Source organism: Urocitellus parryii, chromosome 5, assembly GCF_045843805.1.
Source record: "Urocitellus parryii isolate mUroPar1 chromosome 5, mUroPar1.hap1, whole genome shotgun sequence".
NCBI classification, from domain to species: Eukaryota; Metazoa; Chordata; class Mammalia; order Rodentia; family Sciuridae; genus Urocitellus; species Urocitellus parryii.
Window position 1 is genome coordinate 184,941,269 of NC_135535.1, and position 20,003 is coordinate 184,961,271.

Here is a 20,003-nt window from a genome sequence, read left to right on the forward strand (position 1 = left end):
GTGGGGCTGATTCACCCTCTATTTTGCAGCTTCTTGGGGCTGGCACCACACTGTGATCATTGGGGCCTCACTTCACTCTTGCTAGGTGAGTGCTCTACGCTGAGCCACAACCCCATCCCCTATTTTTTTTTTCCTTTTTGAGATGGCATCTCACTTGCTGTTTTCCAGGGTTCAAGCAGTCCTCCTGTTTCAGTCTCTTCAGTAGCTGGAAATATAGGTGTGCTACCACACCCAGTTAAATATTTCTTTTGACCTAGGATGCTGTGGAGAGGGAAAAAATACCAAGAAACTAAGTGTTCCATGAATGTAAAAAATTTGGGAACTTCTGCTGTAAATGAATGAAGGAAAAAATGAAAGAATGAAATAATATCATTGGGGTTGTATTTAGGTCTCAGATCTGTAAACTCACAGCATACCGAGCCTCCGTAGGAGATTTTCTTTTACTGGATTCTTCTTTTCATTTGGTAGTGCTGGGGATGAACTCAGGGCCTCACTGCGAGCTAGGCAAGCACTGTACACCCCCAGCCTTTTACTGGATTCCTAATTCCTTTTGGGAAGTTCTAACCTTATTTCAGTGATCCAGAGTTGCTCACAATGTGAACAGAAGGTATTAGGGAGCCCCCAGAGACTTGCATGGTGGTTGGAATGGTGATGGAGATTTAGAAATCAGAGCTTCACTGGCCAGGCCAGCTCAGGCGGTCAGAAGCAAAGGAGGCCCCTAATCTGCGTATCCCTCTGGGTTGCACCAGGTAGACCTAGTTTCCTTGGCCAACCTGATCCACAGAGCGGTTCCGCGCTGCGCCTCGTGGAGGCCACACGGGATCTGTGGAATGGAAGAGATGCTATTCTCCCAGTCATTGGAAATCTGGCACCTTTGAACGCCCCCATCAGGAGAAGGGAGAAGGTGTGTGCCATTGGGGCCTCTCGCAAGGCCACAGCCTTCCCTCCATTCTCATTGGTATCCTCAAGTGACTAGCAGACGCCGTTGGCCACGAAAACCGCAGAACCCGCGGGTCCCTAACTCCCTGGCTCATACATTAAAGATGCGAGGCGCTGGACTGCGGTGCCACAAACATGAAGACAAATTTTTAATCCCAAGTAAGAAGATTCCGGGAGATGGGGGGCGCAGGAGAAAAATGAATTAGGTTTTTATTATGTGTTTTATTATGCTGTAATTGAACAGGATTAGGTGAGAACACAATATATTTCTGATGCGGCGGGATGCGGAATGGGGCGAGAGAGAGGCTGACAGCAAGCCAGAGACAGCAAAGCCGGCAGAGAAGCCTGGGCTCCGGCACTAGGCGAGTCCCAGGGGAGGGCCGAGGAGCGGCTGCCTTCAGCTGGGTGGGCCCAGCCCCCAACTCCAGGGCAGTTTGGGTCAGGATGGGGGAGGGGGTGTTGACTGCAATGAGTCTCGCTGGCATATGATAAAAGAGATACTAGATTGGGAGTTGGAGGGCCGGGGAACTCACAAACCTGTCTCTGAAGGGAAACTGAGCCATGGAGGGGTTAGGGATGCGGCTCTGAAAAGACTGGACCCTCTGAATCACTGGGATCTGAAGGCCCAGGAATTCACACTTGCTTGTAACACCGCTTCCCAACACATGTTGGGTCAAGCCTTGCAGGTCATTTTTCTTCTGCATCCCCCATCTCCTGGTATCTTTTTGCTCAGGATTAAAAATTTGTCTTCATGTTTTTGGCGCCGCAGTTTCGGCACCTCAGCATCTTTAATAGATGAGCCAGGGAGTCAGGGACCTGCTGGTTCTGCGGAGTTTCGGTGCGCCCACTTAGTGCCCGGTCCTTGTTATTGTAGGGCGACCCGGATCTCAGATCCTTCTCCAAATCCCAACTGATCCCTGTCACCTCTGAAAAAATCCATATCTGCACTGTCTACTCAACATTCTTTCCTCGCCAGCAGCACTGCGACCCAGAAGGCCTCCTCAGGTAAATTGAGGCCAACTGAGTATCAGAGTTGTGCTGTCTGAGCGGGGGTGGACGAACCATCCTTTCACCTGGAACCGCCTCCCTCCCCGCGAGATCCTCTACGTTCGCCCCACCTCGTACAGCTTCATTAAGGGCCTCCGCCAGCTCCGTGTCTCACCTGCTGCAGCGCCCTGGCGCTCCGCAGGGGACCGGCTCCTGGCGGTGATGAAGAGGCCCATTAGCCGCTTCTACCTTTAGGGCGGACTGGGCCGCTCCCCCCACTTCCCAATTAGGATGTGAGAAACCGTCAACCAAGATTAATAGTTGCCCGGCTCCGGGGCAGGGAGATGAGCCCAGATTCTGGGGCGGCGCTGCTAGCTCAGCGCCGGCCAACCCGCGCGGGTCCAAGAGCACCACCTGCCTCCACTATCCTTCCACTCCGCCTCCTTTTCGCCCGCCCCCAACTCCTCCCGCCCCACTCCTCCTGCTCTTCTGAGACTCCCAAGTGAACCCAACAATAGGGTCACTAGTGTCAGGATTGCCTGCTGAGTCTTCAACCTAGGCGTGCTCCAAAGCAAGGCAGGTTCTTGGCCTGTGAGGGAAGAAGGCGCACGCTCTCCAGTGGATACTCTCTCTTCCAGCTTTCCCACGGACTTGATATCGGGATTTCCGAACTTAGATCATGAGCTGATCAATGTTTTCTTGACATCCTCTCACCACCCCCGAAGTCAGTTTCTTTTATCACCACTCATTACACCTTGGCATAGGTTTTAGTATATGTACCCATATGCCGTTTACCTTTATTTGTGTGATTATATGATTGATGTCTGTCTCCCCGACTAAGCTGGGAGTTTTGGGGCGGGGGAGGACCATGGTTTTGCTCACCACGCCTCTGGTGCGCATTTAGTAATTGTGTGCTGAATGAATGAGTGGGCAACAGGCTTGCTCCCTGTATGTTTATTGTAACATCTGCTTCCTGTGCAAGTCCCCTGCCCCAACACTCTAGGAGCACCTGCACTCTTTCTTCTACTCATATTACAATTGTAACTTAATAATTATTTCTGTGATTATCAGTTCCATGTCTTCTGCCCCTGGAGACCACAGTGTTCTGGAGGGCAGACTCCGGGGCACACACAGATGCTTCCCCAAATGCCTGCCATTAGGAAACTACCTAGGCACTTTGAGAGATTATGGCATCTGAGGGCTCAGGATCCTTCTGGCTCTTCCAATCCTATTCTTCTGAGGATTTTGTGGCCTGGAGACACCAAGAGACTTGCCTGAGTTTATCAGACATCTAGAAGCAAAGCCAGGATGAAAATAACTTTCCTTTCTGACATACAGTAATCTGTCTACAAATGTCACAGCATCTGGGACCCAGAGAAAGCCCTTTGTGAATTCTGAATGTCAGCCTTGGGGAGCCTGCAGGGTGCCTCCAGGTATCTCCCTTTCTTTGGTGATGATGATGATCAGAACTAAGTCTTTCCCTCTCCCTCTTGGGTTAGGTGTTTGGGGCCCAGAGATGTCCTATACCCGTGTATAGGAGAAAATACTTTCCATTAACTTTGGCCTTGCCATGGTTGTCCTAAAGTCCCAACTACTGGGAAGCTGAAGCAGGAAGATTGGTTGAGCCCAGGTTGGAGGCTAGCCTGGGCAATATAGGAAAAGCCTGTTAGATAGATAGATAGATAGATAGATAGATAGATAGATAGATAGATAGATAATAGATAGATAGATATCAAGCTCAACTGTGGTTTCTTTACCTTGGATGTAAAACTAGGGGAGTCCCTCTGTCCAACCCTGGAGTTATGTGAACTGTCTCCAGTCTCCCTCCACCCCGGTAGCACTAGTGGAAAATACGGGGGTGGATTTGGGACCAGAAGCTGAAGAGAGTAAGGGAACTCAAGAGAAAGTGCTAGGACAGAGTAGGGACAAGGACCCTTCTCTACCTCTTCACACCCCTGGTGTCACCTCTCTAGAAGCCACTCACTCTAGGGAGGCGGAGCGAGAATGGCTTTGGGTATGGGGGGCAAGATCGATACATCACTAGATTTTGATGACCGCAGGCTTTCACCTTGCAGATAATGGGGTGAGCGGCGGTAAACTCTCCCCGACAGAGCGGGCTCCCCCGGCCTTAATGAGATAATCAATACTTGTTCTCGGCTTAATTTCCATCTAATTGCTCTTTAACGACGCCGGATAATGGGCCGCCTCCTGTGAGGAGGGAGCTGGCTGGGAATCCGACCCGCCCCGGACTCCCGCCTTTCCTCCCCCGGGCGGGGTGCCCTCGCGCAGGTGGGAAGGGGACGCACAGAGCTCGCCAGGGTGGCTGGCACTTCTTCCGCGGGTCTCCCTGCCCTCTCCGCCACCGGCCTACGGAGCTCTTGGCCTCCACCGGAGGGCGCTCCAGGTCTTTTGATGTGGGATCCCGGCTAAGGATCCCAGTTTTGGCCTCGGAGCCACGCACCGCTGGACAAGCCTTTTCCTCTTTTCCCTTCCCACTTCAAAGAAATTCACAGGATGGTAGCCCCGGGGCCTTAGGTAAGGCCTTAGATTCTGTGTTTCTGCGTCTAAGGAAGGCCCAAAGACTATATTTTCCCTTGCAAGATGGTTGGTCTGCCTCCTGCAAGGAACCTGGCAGGTCACCATAGATCACTCAAGCAAGGAAGGGAGGTGAGTAAGAATGAAAAGGGGTAGGCCCCTTGATTCAGACTCCTACTGCCCGCCTCCACCCAGAGAGGGCCACCTGATTTCCATTAACACCACCCGCCCTGCCACACGCACTCCAACCACCACAACCAGGAAGGCTTCTGTCAACCTCAGTAGCTCAGACTTTAGGTACAACGTCTCTCACTTCCCACCTGCTGTCTCAGCGCAAGGAGCTGCTGGAGGCTCTCTCCAAGGCCTTTCAAACATTCTAGACTTCCAGGGAATTGACCCCTCACTTCATTTCTCTTATCTCCTCCCCCACCCACCTCCTGGGGATAGAACCTACATTCTAGGCAAGGGCTTTACCCCTGAGCTACATCATCCCTCACCCCCACCCCCACCCTTTTTGGTGCTGGGATTGAACCCAGGGACATTTTACCACTGAGCAACAACATCCCCAGACTTTTACTTTTTATTTTTGAGACAGGGTCTTCTTGCAATCCTTTTGCCTCAGTCTCCTCAGTGGCTTGAGTGGCTTGGAATACAAGTGAGTGTCACCATACCTAGTTTCTTGTCTTCTGCTGATGCCAACCCTCTAGCACTTTGGCCTCAGATGTTCCTAAATGCTGTGACCTACGTACGATGTTGCACACAAGCTTCCCACCTCCTAATCCTCTGCCATACAGGCATATACTGACACTGCCCTGCACGTTTACAGCTTGGCTACTGAATGTGGAGTAAATTTATAAAAATTTTCTGCAGTTTTGGCTCCAACTGCAATGAAGTTAGGCTGACAAAGATATGATACTACTGTCAGGATAGTGTCATGGTTAGAATCATGTCTTGAACCTAGGCAGCTCCAGGTTCAAATCTTAGCTCCTTTGATAAGCCTTGATGAGTATGACAATGGACAAACTTGTCTAGAGATCTGAACCTCACTTAATAAGGTTAACTCCTACCTTGTTTTGTAAGTCTGAAACAAGCTAACATATGTAAATTGCTTGCTATGGTGCCTGGCACAGCATGGCCATTTGATAAATAGTAACTCTTATTATTATTGTGTATTAGAGCTGAAGAACTATTCAGGAATATGAATTCTAAGACTACAGGGGCAGGTAAGAATTTTAAATGATGGAAACAGACCAGGTACAGACTGTGGCAGTTTATAGAAGATCACACCTATCCAAAACAACACCCAATACTTACCTTTGGTTATTGTTGGATGGAACCAATTCCCCATTTGTGTTTATTTTCAAAATAATCTGACAGCACTAGAGCTTAGATGTTAGCTCTGATATCTGCACTAGCTGGAGGTTCTTCATAAGACCCCTCAAACATCCTGACCTCCCAGGGAACTGACTTGCCTTAACCTCCTTCTCCCAGTTCATCTCCCTTGTCTGTCTATCTTTTTCTTTTTGGTAATGACGATGGAACCCAGGACCTCCTACATGCTAGGCAAGCCCCTCTAATGCTGAACTACATCTCCAGCCCTTCTTATCTTTTCTTTTTATTATTTATTTATTTTTAGTTGTAGTTGGACACAATACCTTTGTTTTATTTATTTATTTTTATGTGGTGCTGAGGATTGAACCCAGGGCCTCGCATGTGCTAGGTGAGTGCTTTACTGCTGGGCCACAACCCCAGCCCTCTTTTCTTTTTGTGTGTGTGGGGGTACTGGGAATTGAACTCAGGGGCACTCCACTGAGCCACATCCCCAGCCCTATTTTGTATTTTATTTAGAGATGGGGTTCTCACTGAGTTTTCTTATCTTTTTTTAAAAAACAGATGCAACATATTTTATACCTTTTTTTTTTTCTAAAGAGAGAGGAGAGGGAGGGAGGGAGAGAGAGAGAGAGAGAGAATTTATTTATTTATTTTAGTTCTCAGCGGACACAACATCTTTGTTGGTATGTGGTGCTGAGGATCGAACCCGGGCCGCACGCATGCCAGGCGAGCGTGCCACCGCTTGAGCCACATCCCCAGCCCTACCTTTGTTTTTTTAATATTTAGTTTTTTAATTGTATTTGGACATAATAGCTTTACTCTATTAATTTATATGGTGCTGAGGATCGAACCCAGGGCCTCGCATATGCTAGGTGAGCACTCTACCACTGAGCCACAACCCCAGCCTCCTTTATTTTATTTATTCATTTTTACATGGTACAGTGGATTGAACACCCAGTGCCTCACACTTGCTAGGCAAGTGCTCTACCACTGAGCCACAACCATAGCCCCTTCTTATCTTTTCTTGATGCCAACCCTGAAGCACTTTGGCCTCATTGGATGAGACTTGCTCCTGAGTTAGTGGCATTTCTAGTCTGCTCTGCATGTCAGCCAAGAGCTTACTCTAGGGGCCAGAGATCTCCCTCAGGCAGAAATCCATGAGATTGTGATTGCATGGGAACTGTCTGCAAGCATACTTCTGTGTGAGCTGATGGTAAGTAGGTGTCGTGGTCCAAGGTGACTACTCCTTGGCCAAATAATTAATTTCTACTGAATGTCTCACCTAAGCAGAGTCATCAGAAGATTTCTCTGAGATTTCATATATTGATGCTTTTTCTGGAGCCAAAAGTATGATGCAGGCTGCAGCCTTTTATGGTCTTCTTTCCTGGATGGAGAAGAAAATATCAGAAGTGGATTAATTAGTTTGGATATTTTAGAGTGATGTTTGGGGGAAAGATCTGGGCAGGAAATAAAAATCTGGGAATCTAGTGGAAGGAATACGAGATCCTGTAGAGGTGTCAACAGAAAGTTATCTAATTGGCCTCACCAAAAGAAAACGGTCTTTAAGTAAAAAGTGAATGTAAGATGAGACAAAATCTTTTTTTCTGAGTATGCCACAGTGAAAAGTGGATGTGGTAGTGCATGCCTGGAATCCCAACAATTGGCTAGACAGCCTAAGTGGGAAGGATCACAAATTCAAGGCCAGTAGGGGCAACTCAGTGAGACCCTGACTCAAGAATAAAATTAAAAAGGACTGGAGATATAGCTCAGTGGTAGTGCACTCCTGGGATCTAGGTACAAAAAAAAAAAAAAGGACTTTGACTTTGACTAATAGTGCTAGAATTGGAATTATACCTTTGCCCAGTTTCCCCAACAGGTAAGTTCATAGTATGCAAATGTGTGTGTTTAGCTACAACAACTTGCAGCCTTTCCCATCATTGACCTTTGATAATAATAATTTTAAAAGGAACCATATATTAAATGACATTATATTTAGTATTGCTGATTCTACTAGCCTTTCTGTTGACATCAGCTTTAGTCTGTCACACCAAAAATGATCATTTATTCAATCCATAGTTATACCTGTCATAAAACTGAACTACATAGACATACACTGTCTATGTAAAAATGTAATGTAAAAACTGGTGAAATCTAGCCAGGCCTAGTGGCACAGGCCTATAACCCCAGCTACTCTGGGAACTGTGGCAAGAGGATCACAAGTTTGAGTCCAGCCTGGACTACTTAGCAAGACCCTGTCTGAAAAATAAAATTAAAAAGGACTAGAGATAGAACTCAGTGGTAGAGTGCTTACCTAGCATGTGTAAGGCCTTGGATTTAATTCCCAGTACCAGAGGAAAGCAAAACCAAGAGTGACCTAGTGAAATCTTAATAAGGTCCATAGTTAAGTTAATAGTATTTTAGTAATGTCAACTCCCTGGTTTTGATAATTATGCTATAGTTATACAAAATGTTATTATTGGCTAGGCAGGATAAAGGGTATATGGGAACTTTCTCTTATTTTTGCAACTTCTATACAAGTTAAACTAAAATTATTTCATGATTAATTCTTTTTTAATCCAAGGGAGTAAATCCTTTCAGAACCAGCCATCTTTATTTGTTCTAGTTATACATGACAGTAGAATGAATTTTGACACATCATATATAGATGGGGTATATATAACTTCTCATTCTTCTGGTTGTACATGATATAGAATTATACCGGTTGCTAATCCTATGTCCAATATGTGTATATATATGTCTGATATGTATATATGTATGTGTGTGTGTGTATATAGTAATAATTTCAATTCATTCCTACCCCCATATCCACTTCCCTCCAAGAACTACCCATTTTATGCCTAAAATTAAGAAGACTGACAATACCAAATGTTGACAGTGATCGGGCACTTTGGGGAACTCTCATTAACTGCTGGTGACTGTAAATGGATACAGTGACTTTGGAAAAAGGGTTTGGTAATATCTATTAGTTTTGAAAGTACACATATCACACAAAGCAGTAGTTTTTACTCCTAGGCATGTCCCAATTTATATGTTAAAACCAGGTAAAATTATAGAATTTGAAATGATTGTCTAGCTGGGCATGATGATGCACACCTGCAATCCCAGCTACTCAGGAGGCTGAGTCAGGAAGAAGTCAAATTCAAGGCCAGCATGGGCAACTTATTGAGACTTGCTGCAAATTTAAGTATACACACACACACAAATACACACACACACAAATAAAAAGCGTTGGGGATGTTGTTCAGTGGTAGAATGCCCCTGGATTCATTCCCTGGTATTGAGAGAGACATAAGATGATAGATAGATAGATAAATAGATAGACAGACAGACAGATAGATGAAGGAAAGAAGGAAGCAAGGAGGGAAGGAAGGAAGAAGGCTATCTGTTTTCTAGGGAGAAAAGGAGAGATAATGATAGAGATGACAGGGTGGAGGCTTCAGGAAGTGTTAGCAATCTATTATTTCTTAACTTGAATAAGGATCCCATGATTGTTCATTTTGTACTAATTAAATAAAATATATGTCTCTATTTTGTGCTTCTTTCTGCTTGTCTGATGAGAAAAGTTAAAAAACAAAAAAAAAGAGAAGAAATGTAGAATGCTCTATACATCCTTTCTAAGTTTATCCTTATAAAAATTGGTTATCAAGGGGCTGGGGTTGTGGGGTTGTGGCTTAATGGTAGAGTGCTCGCCTAGTGTGCGTGGGGCACTGGGTTCAATCCTCAGCACCACATAAAAATAAAATAAAGATATTGTATCCACCTAAAACTAAAAAATAAACTAAAAAAATTGGTTATCAGGTTGGATGGAGCCATGATCTCCATCTCAAAGATGGATGAGATCCTACTGATAGGATATGGGGAGGTATAAGTTCCTTTTTTTCAGGAAGAAAGGTAAAAGAAGTAATTATTAGCCTGATTTCTGTCTAGATGTCTTAACGTTCATTCAACTTGCCTTAATGCCTAGGTATTCCAGAGTCAGATCCTGGCCATTCTAGCCTTCATTTTGTAACATTACTTTTAATTGAATTATAATGTTTACTTCCTATTTTGCTATCCCAACTTTCTATGCTATTTATCTCAACATTCTAATTTACCTAAAAATGTAGCCTCTGCTTTTTTATTTAAATGAAAAATTTTACAAAATAAATGGTAGTGAGCCCTACACTCAACTTTATTTTGCAGCCTCATTCCCAAATTTAGTGTTTATTGATGATATACACTACATATATTTCAGTTATATGTAACTGTGATATGTAACAGATCCATATGATTCTCTTAATCTTGTTTTCCGATACATATTTCTCACTCTGAGTTCACCTATTTGTCATAGTAGGTAGCTACAAAATATTTCATCTTAATTGTCTATGTTGAGTCCTTTTTTATTTTTCTGATTCAAATATTCATGGGAAGCACAGTTCCTCTGCATCTATATCTAAGGACCATTCATTTCACTTCTTCCTCAGTTGCAACTCCACTACTTTACCAAGTATGTCAAAAAAGAGTTCATAAAGTAAAGGTTAGAATGTGTGGGTCCTCCATTTCTTACCAAGTTATAGACTGACTCTTATTGTTGTTTCATCTTATATTGTTCAATTATCTATAGCCCTTTTTATTATACTTATTTCATGGGTCAGTCATTGAAAGTGAAAATATGATAATCTGATTCCTAGCTATGATTCAAATGGAAAGCAAACTACAATCTATGCCTCATTCCTTTTTAAGCACAAGCATCTGCAGGAAAGTGGGGAGATGAAGCAAGACCATCTACTCAACAAATTTTAACTTCACTTTGTTCATCTGAATCTGGCCTCCCTCATGTAAACGCCAAAGATGCTGCCACCTGGCTTCTCTCATTGCAGTGCTCATATCGTGTAGAGAATTCTTTTCTTTTGGCCCAACAGCAATAACCTGGACCGTCAACAGTTCCAAAGTATGAATATGAAAAAATCTTTGACTATTTACGATGTACAAAGGTATTATTGTTTTGAAGCAGATGTTACTGAATGTTTTGGAGCCTTAATGGATAAAATACCAAATGCTGAAGATCTGGTAACCCATTCAAACAACTTTCTTCTAAAATATTTTTACTTTGTTTCATTTCTGGGGATTGACCTAGGATGCTCTACCAGTGAATTAAATGCACCAGCAATTTTTACTTACTTTGAGACCGGGTCTCGCAAAGTTGCCGAGGCTGGCCTCGAATTTGCTATTATCCTGCCTCAGCCTTCTGAGTGGCTAAAATTACAGGAGTGACTCTAAAAGTTAAAGCGGTCCCACTATACAGTCAACATCTTTGTTGCCTGCCTTATGAATCTTCATATTCTTGTCATGAGCTTAAAACCCACCAGAGGGCGCTCGTTCCCTGTCGATCTAGACTTTCATCAGCGACTCAGAAAATCCAGGTTAAACTTGATTTTATTTATTTATTTTTTCTTTTTTTTAATTTATTTTTTTTATTGTTGGTTGTTCAAAACATTACATAGTTCTTGATATATCATATTTCACACTTTGATTCAAGTGGGTTATGAACTCCCATTTTTACCCCGTATACAGATTGCAGAATCACATCAGTTACACTTCCATTGATTTACGTGTTGACATACTCATGTCTGTTGTATTCTGCTGCCTTTCCTATCCTCTACTATCCCCCCTCCCCTCCCCTCCCCTCTTCTCTCTCTACCCCCTCTACTGTAATTCATTCCTCCCCCTTGTATTATTTTTCCCTTTCCCCTCACTTCCTCTTGTATGTAATTTTGTATAACCCTGAGGGTCTCCTTCCATTTCCATGCAATTTCCCTTCTCTCTCCCTTTCCCTCCCACCTCTTATCCTTGTTTAATGTTGGTCTTCTTCTCGTGCTCTTCTTCCCTAGTCTGTTCTTAGTTACTCTCCTTATATCAAAGAAGACATTTGGCATTTGTTTTTTAGGGCTTGGCTAGCTTCACTTAGCATAATCTGCTCTAATGCCATCCATTTCCCTGCAAATTCTATGATTTTGTCATTTTTTTAATGCAGAGTAATACTCCATTGTGTATAAATGCCACATTTTTTTTATCCATTCTTCTATTGAAGGGCATCTAGGTTGGTTCCACAGTCTTGCTATTGTGAATTGTGTTGCTGTGAACATCGATGTAGCAGTGTCCCTGTAGCATGCTCTTTTTAGGTCTTTAGGGAATAGACCGAGAAGGGGAATAGCTGGGTCAAATGGTGGTTCCATTCCCAGCTTTCCAAGAAATCTCCATACTGCTTTCCAAAGTGGCTGCACCAATTTGCAGTCCCACTAACAATGTAGAAGTGTACCCTTTTCCCCACATCCTCGCCAGCACTTGTTGTTTGACTTCATAATGGCTGCCAATCTTACTGGAGTGAGATGGTATCTTAGGGTGGTTTTGATTTGCATTTCTCTGACTGCTAGAGATGGTGAGCATTTTTCCATGTACTTGTTGATTGATTGTATGTCCTCCTCTGAGAAGTGTCTGTTCAGGTCCTTGGCCCATTTGTTGATTGGGTTATTTGTTATCTTATTGTCTAATTTTTTGAGTTCTTTATATACTCTGGATATTAGGGCTAAACTTGATTTTAACATTCAGGAAGTCTTTCACACTTAATCCACAAATATTTGCTGAGAATTTATCATGCTGCTAGTTTCTCATGATGCAGTGGTGTGTTAGGCACGATCCCTATTACTAGAGACTTAGACTGGAGCAAACACTGCTACGATAATATGGGATAAGAGTTATTGGATTCATGAAATTTGTTGTTTTGACATTAGCCCCAACCCTATAGCAATTCATTCAGAGATCCTAGAGTGCTTCTGCTCTGTATCTGGGGCAACTATCTCCGCCCCTAAGGTGTTTGGTCGCGCATAAGTCGGGACCTCCCCTTATGCGGCTACAGTCCGCTACGCAGGACCCCTTCTGTCGCCTTTTCTAGCGATTCTTTGCAGTTCGCTGTTCGCTTCTGCCCCCATATCAATACTTCAATTGCCTTCCAGGCCAAGTACAAGGAATAACCTACAATTATCAGTGATAGATGGCGCCGCCCATTCTCTTTCAGTTTAAAACCCGCGGGCTTTTCCTGTTTGGAATTGCTAAATTTACCGTCCTGATTCTCGCGACAGTTCCTAAACCTCGCGAGAAGTTCGCTTTTCGTCCCTCTAAAAGAGTTTGAGACCCTGTTGGCGGTGTACTTCTCGGTATTACACCTCGTCAGAATATCTCTGGTCGGGAGTGCCGTTTGCACGGCTTGGGAGCCCCCTAAGAGAAAGGCGTGGTCGAGTTCAGATGATCGGAGGCAGAGAACTTGGGTCTCCTCCAAGGCTCACTCCGGGGCGCACAGCGCCTGCGCGGCAGATCCGCTGGGTGGACCCCCGCTGCAGCGAGGCAAAGGCTGTGGCGGCCTGGCCTGCGGGGCTGATCCTGACTAGATGCCGCCCCTTCCCTGGCAGCAAACCGCGATTTCCGCCCCTATAAACTTTACTGCCGCGAGGCTTCAAAAAGCCTCTCGGTGTAGGCAGGGGCGGGGTCTGGCTGACCTGCGTGGGGTGGGCGGGTTTCCAAGGGTGCTCTCTTCCCCGCCCCCAGCCCAAAGTGCCACGGTGGCGCTGGTGGCGGCCGCGAGACTCGGTGCCTGTGGCCCTCCCAGTCTCGCAACGATAACCCGTAATCCGGACTGGGATCTTCACCCGCTGGGGAGGCGCCTAGCCCGCCTCTCCCCGCAGCAGCTAGTTAGCTCCGACCTCTAATCACCCCTCTCATCCCTGGACTGAAGCACCTGCCGGAAGTGGGTAGGGAGGAGGCCAGTTGTAGGCAGTCAAAAGTAAACGCCAAGAGCGGTCCGTGCCTGAGTGCAGAAACCGGGTGGGCAAGGCTACGCTACGACCACCTCCGGGAAAGCCAGCCCAAGGCTGCGGGGAGACGATGTTGGCTTACCCTGCCTTCTAGGTGCACCCAGACATCGACGTGAAATGCCTTGGCACCAGAGCAGCTGCTCTAACCACCCCCTGGGACTGTAAACTCAGATGGGACAGGACCAAGACGTTAAGCCAAACTTTGAACTTCCCATCCATCCTTCTACCCCCACTCCCAGTCTCCAGCTCTCACACTCTTCCTTCTTTCCCAGCTTCGGTGTCTAGTTACGGCTCTTCTGCTCTCTCTTTGTGGCTTTGGACCAGGCTGGAAGGAAATGGCCCGGGACGGTCCCGTGCGGCTGCATAAAATTGGCAGCTTCAGAATCAGGGGGAAGGAGGGTACGCGACGTCGAGGGGCGGGGAAAAGGGGTGGAGGAGCTGCTTTTCGAATCCAAGCCCTTGGGCTCTCGGAAATCTTCTGGCTTCAGGCGGGAGCAGAGGTGGCAGGTGGGCCCAGCGGACTGTGCACCTCTACTGTTTCCACCTCCTGCTCTTTCCGACTGGATTCACCAAGCTGCTCCTGAGGGCCTAGTCCGGGACAATAGGTGAGTCCCTTAGCCCCTGGCCACGCGCGAGGGGCATCCCTCCCCTTCCCAACCCCCTTTAATAGCTTCTTACATCTGGAGCTGGCCGTTCTCATCCATTTCTGGAACAAGGAGCTGCAAAGTTGGGTGTTATATGGAAGTGGTGCTGGTGGTGTTTGTGGGTGTGTGCGCGCATGTGAGCCCTTTTATCTCCCATCATCTCTCCTTTCCTGATTCCCCAGGCCCCAAAAGCAACCCGATCAATTGCAACCGGCATAACTGGATAACCGCTAGGGATTATTAGACATCTGTTAGGGAACTCCAAGGTAGCAGGGAAGAGGATATTGCTAGGATCAAGCTTTGGTATAAGGAACAGTGAGGCTAGTCTTTACGCATAGGCATTGTTTCCAACTTCTTGACCTAGCTTCCCTCTCTAGCAGGGTGCCACCAACGCTCTGATGCCCCGAGTGCTCACAGGGCTTCCAGCTAAGCATGCTGCAGTTGCCTTGGCGCTGCCCCTTCTACTGCTACTGCTGGTGGGGTGGATGCCACCACCGATCAGCGCAAGGCCGTCCCCAGGCCCGGATTACCTGCGGCGCGGCTGGCTGCGGTTGCTAGCGGAGGGCGAGGGCTGCGCTCCCTGCCGGCTAGAAGAATGCGTCATGCCTCGGGGCTGCCTGGCGGGCAGGGTGCACGACGCGTGCGGTTGCTGTTGGGAATGCGCCAACCTCGAGGGCCAGCTCTGCGACCTGGACCCCAGTGCTCATTTCTATGGGCGCTGCGGCGAACAGCTTGAGTGCCGGCTGGACACAGGCGGCGACCTGAGCCACGGAGAGGTGCCGGAGCCGCTCTGTGCCTGTCGCTCACAACGCCCGCTCTGCGGTTCCGACGGCCGTACCTACGCCCAGATCTGCCGCCTGCAGGAGGCAGCCCGCGCTCGGCCCGACACTAACCTCACTGTGGCGCATCCAGGGCCCTGCGAAGCCGGTACGCACGGCCCAGGACCCTATCCCCGGGATTGGGAATTCCTCCAGGCACTGCTTCCGGAGCCCCGACGGCATTGGTCTGTGGCCGGTGGGGAGAAAAAGATGAGGCCCAGGAGGCCTCCAGTCTAGTGTTAGACCCTGCTCTGGCAACCGGGCTCCAGGCAGTTGCCTTAAGGTGCGGGTCCTGAGCTTTGTTGGCAGCTTTGCATACTGAGCTGCCTGAAATCCTCAGACCCAACCGGCAGGGAGGGAGGAAGCATGTAGTCAATAACTGGTTCAAAATTAAAAAGACCCCCAGACTTTTCCTAGGCCTCTGGAGCTTAGACAGCTAAACAGAGATGCGATCAGTGTTTCTTTGTTCTTATTTGTTGTTGTTGTTTTGTTTTTTGAGGGGGTGGGTACGCAGTACAGGGATTTCTTTGGGAAGAATCTTAAAGCACTCTGTTAACCAAACTCCCTGCCTCTTTCCTTTCTCCTGCGAATAGGGATTAATGAAGGGGGGTGGGGAATCATTTCTCAGCTTTCCCTCTAGTCACCCTGGGGACTGGGGCCGTTCAAGCTTTTAGTTTTCTTTGGCGGCTTCAGCAACTTTGGCTTCCTGAGCCACTACTGGTTCTGGCTTGGCTGGGCTGCTGGCAAAACAAACACAATAGTGGGGGGGGGGGTCCCAACAATTTCCTCAGCCTCCAGGAGGCTGCTTGGTTTCAGGTTCTCCCATATTAGCCCAGGTTCCCCGCTGGTCCTCTTCCCCTTTTAGTCCCCCTTCCCAGCCAAGGCTGGGATGGAGGGAGGGTTGCTCTCCAGGCCTTTGAGAAGGGACTGGTTACAAGAGAGGGAAGGGGATAGGGTGGTATTGGTTACAAGCACAGCAGGAAAGGGGCCCAGCAGAGTGCAATGAGGACCAGGGAGTAGTCCTGGACTGAGTGCCTGAAAGCTAAGATGTAGGTCTGTGTACTTGTTTGTGCAATTTGTACAGTGCTCTGTGTGTATATGTGTGCATGTCCATCTTTATTCTGCATATGCACCCTCATATGTACTGTATCTACATTTGTATGTATCTGTGTATACATGCCATGTTTTATTTGTGGACGTGTATTTGGTTCAGCATATATTGTGTTCCTTAAAATACATGTCCACAAGAATTGGTATATTGTTTCCTTGCTGGGCAAGATACACCATCCTGTTCTCAGGCCTCCCACCTTCACCCCCTAGAGCCTCAGATCGTGTTGCAGCCATTTGACATTTGGAATGTGACGGGGCAGGATGTGATCTTTGGCTGTGAGGTGTTTGCCTACCCCATGGCCTCCATTGAGTGGAGGAAGGACGGCTTGGACATCCAGCTGCCAGGCGATGACCCCCACATCTCTGTACAGGTAGGGGTAGGGAGCAGAGGTTTCCCTCAAGCATCCTAGACCTCTCTAGAATGACCTTGCTGACTTTGCCTCTGGCTCTAGTTTAGGGGTGGACCGCAGAGATTTGAGGTGACCAGCTGGCTGCAGATCCAAGCTGTGCGTCCCAGTGATGAGGGTACCTACCGCTGCATTGCCCGAAATGCCCTGGGTGAGGTTGAGGCTCCTGCTACCCTGACAGTGCTCACACCAGGTATGGGGGGGCGGGTGGCTGTGGGAGGCTGAGCTCTGATGGTTGAATGGTGTTGGATTAGGACCCTCAAATGTGTATAACAATCCACATGTGTGTAACAATCCACATGTGTATGTTTATGTGGGTGCACACAAGCATGGTCTTCCCATAGACTGATCTTTGTGCATCAGCAGCCTCTCCCCTGTTCTCTCTCCTTTGTCCACATGTGTGTTTGCAGATCAGCTGAACTCTACAGGCATTCCCCAGCTGCGATCACTGAACCTGGCTCCAGAGGTGGCTGAGAGTGAAGAGAATGAGGATTACTACTAGGTCCAGAGCTCTGGCCTATGGGGGTGGATGAGTGGGTATAGTATTCATTCCTGCTTGAGAAGACCTGGAAGAGACCTGAAAGGGGCGAGCAAGCAGAGAGCATACATGAAATAGCTGCAGATACCAGAATCCTCTTCCCACCAGACTTCCCTCCATCCCTGCTTAGCCAGTTTCTCCTAACTGCCTTTTCCCACAGACCCTGGTTCCTGCAGTTGTTTTCCGTGTTCCCAGCCTTTGCCTAGCCTCAATTTATTCTTCCTCAAAACTCATATTCCATCCAGACATGGTGGTGCATACGTATAATCCCAGCCAATAGGGAATCTGAGCAGAAGGATCACAGGTTCAAAGATAGCCTTAGCAACTTAGCAAGGCTCTGACTCAGTGGTTAAGTACCCCTGGGTTCAATCCCTGGTACCAAAACAAAACAAAACCCTCACATTCCAGAAGTTTTCCCTCTCACCCAGATATTAACTGTAGTTCTTTTTTGTTGTTCACCATCTGTTGTACAAGAGAGCACACTGAACATGGTTTAGTTCAGTGCAGTAAAAGGGGTAGGGCCAGCTCCAAATCTTGTATCATTCTGTTGTGGACAAAGCCTACCTAGCACAGGATTAGGCACAATAGGCAACAATAAAGATTTATAAACCAAAGTACATAGCTACAGACAGTTTTTGCAGATGTGCACTTGAAGACCAGATACCCCTGGGAGGCCTTTCATGCTAATGGGACTCTGGCTTCCAGAGCTGTGTATCCTGCTCTCTAAGCACATGCCTGCCAGATGAGAGAAAGCTTGAGCTCTGGCCTACCCTGTCCTCTAGGGAAGGAACCTGAAGCTTCTGGTTAGTGGGAGGATATCCCTTCATTGGGGCTGGTGTAGAAATAGGTTACTTGTTCTTCTGTTCATCTTACTCTGGTTTCCTCTCTGGCAGAGTGGGGAACCAGGTCTATGTGGGTGGGACCCCAATATGAAAACATAAACTAGATAGAGGAGAGGAGAAGTTGGGCCACCAGCTTCCACAGGAATCTATCCATTTTACTGCTGAACTCAGAGCTATGGTAAGCCTATTTCTAACTGCCCCAATTACAACCTATCTGACTTCAAATCTGTCACAGAACTGCACTCTGACTTCCCAAATCTCTTGCTCACATTCTCCTCACATACCCCAGGGACACTGGGGAAGTTATTGAATGATTGAAGTAGGGAATGGAAGCTTAACTCAGTAAAGACAAGATGCTTTGTGTGTGTGGATGGGGAGGGCCTCTAAGCTTCCGGCTACGCCCTAGCTGGCGCCACAACGGGAGGGACCACTTTTGGCTCAGCGTCTCTGGGGCCCATCGCAGGGAGCAGGGAGCCTTGTCTCTAGGAAGAGGCTTGATCCAGAACCTCAGCCCCAGGGCTTGGCTACCTCTCCACGTCTACCCTCTACTCTTTCTTCTGCCTCCGCCTTGTTGTGGGCCCCCAAGTTAGAAAATGGTTTTTATTTCTGAATCTTTGCTGGAGCCCGGCAGCTCCTGGAGTCGCTCAGGACCACACGGGGATAGGGGAGGGGCTGGGTACTTGGGGCGAATTCCGAGGCAACCACAAAGCAGGAGTCCGGTTGTGAGGGGTGGGGGGAAAGCGCTCATTCTATGTGGGGACCAGAGGAAGGTCGGCTCCTCACTGTAAGAGGGGACGTGTGTCTGGGTCCCTGAGCCAGCCAGGGAATCCCCTTCTAGGCTGTTCTTCTTCCAGCTGGACTCAAGGCGCCCCCTGAAGGCCCAGGGGTCGGACAGCGTCCACCTGCAGAGCTGAGACTCCTAGCCGAGAGCCCCACCTGACCCAATATGGTCACGCGGGACCTGGGGCTTCTGTATCCTCAATAGCGTTTGCAGAGTTTGTAGGTTTCAGGAGTAGCCTCCTTGTAGCCTCGGTTTCCCCCTCTGCTGCCCTGCTGGCTGGTGCCTGGCAGCCTTGAATGGGAGGAACCCCTGCTGTGCACCGCCTCCATCTTCCCCGCACCCCGCCTCTGCTGCAGCGGATGGCCTTTAATAACGTCGCTGGAAAGTGACACGCGATTTATTATTAAAGTAATGCGGGCGCAGGGACGGTAAAGGTTTAATAAACGCGCTGAGATGCCGAGGATTATTCACCGCAAATAAATGAGAGAGCGGGTGGTGTTTTAATAAATAATTTCCCGGGGCTCCCAGGGGAGGAGAGGGGAGGAGGACGGGGGAAGCTGAGCGACTGCAGGAACTCCAGGCTTCGCCTCCCCATGGGTTTCCAAGCCTTCTTGCATTTTCCTTCCTAGGTTGCTCACACCTAGATGTTGAGGTTCCAGGAGAGTACACTCTCCTGGAGTAGCCCAGGACTGGAGGCGGGAAGGGCTGTACTTGCCCCACATACATATTTTAAGTAGTTTGCTTCAGATAGAGCTAACATCTTCCTTTCAGCATCCACCCAGAGATGGGAATCAAGACCGGAAAGGAGCAGGCAGGGTTAATAGCAACTAGCCCTGTCTCTGGCCTTCCTGCTTTTGGCTTTTTTGGGCTAGGTGTCCAACTATCCTTCATCTAAGGCAGGCTGTGAGGAGTAAGCCAAAAGGGGCTATATGTACAAGTATGAGAATGACACATGTTTGCAAATGACCCTGACTTTGGTTCTGTCCTTGGACCATCCGGGAATGGGGCCACTGCTCTGGCTGCTTCCTACTGCAGACTCTAAGAATCCTCAGCTGTCTTGGTCTGAAATGAAGGTGTTTGGGCTTAGTTCCATCCTTGGCTTGCTGGTGACAGAGTCAAATTGAGGATTGGGCAGAACTAGAGCCCTAATGAGGAGTAGACATCTCCGAAGGAAGTCTGGAGTCCCAAGAGGAGGAGCCTGA

The 20,003-nt window shown here is 47.7% G+C and overlaps 1 protein-coding gene across 1 annotated transcript; it reads left to right on the top strand.

Annotated features, from left to right (window-relative positions):
• Window positions 1-14,179: 14,179 nt before the first annotated feature.
• Kazald1 (Kazal type serine peptidase inhibitor domain 1) lies at window positions 14,180-17,741 on the top strand. The gene is made up of 5 exons (XM_026407928.1): window positions 14,180-14,266; window positions 14,683-15,232; window positions 16,444-16,604; window positions 16,686-16,833; window positions 17,051-17,741. Exons 2-5 carry the CDS (start codon window positions 14,704-14,706, stop codon window positions 17,140-17,142), a joined length of 930 nt encoding a protein of 309 aa, XP_026263713.1. The 5' UTR covers window positions 14,180-14,266; window positions 14,683-14,703; the 3' UTR covers window positions 17,143-17,741.
• Window positions 17,742-20,003: the final 2,262 nt, after the last annotated feature.

Bases quoted from the DNA above. Each gene is read 5' to 3' on its own strand.
- Kazald1 (XM_026407928.1), top strand. From the start codon at position 14,704: ATGCCCCGAGTGCTCACAGGGCTTCCAGCTAAGCATGCTGCAGTTGCC. The intron at 16,605-16,685 runs GTAGGGGTAGGG...CTCTGGCTCTAG, and splicing joins ACCCCCACATCTCTGTACAG to TTTAGGGGTGGACCGCAGAG. The intron at 16,834-17,050 runs GTATGGGGGGGC...GTGTGTTTGCAG, and splicing joins CCTGACAGTGCTCACACCAG to ATCAGCTGAACTCTACAGGC.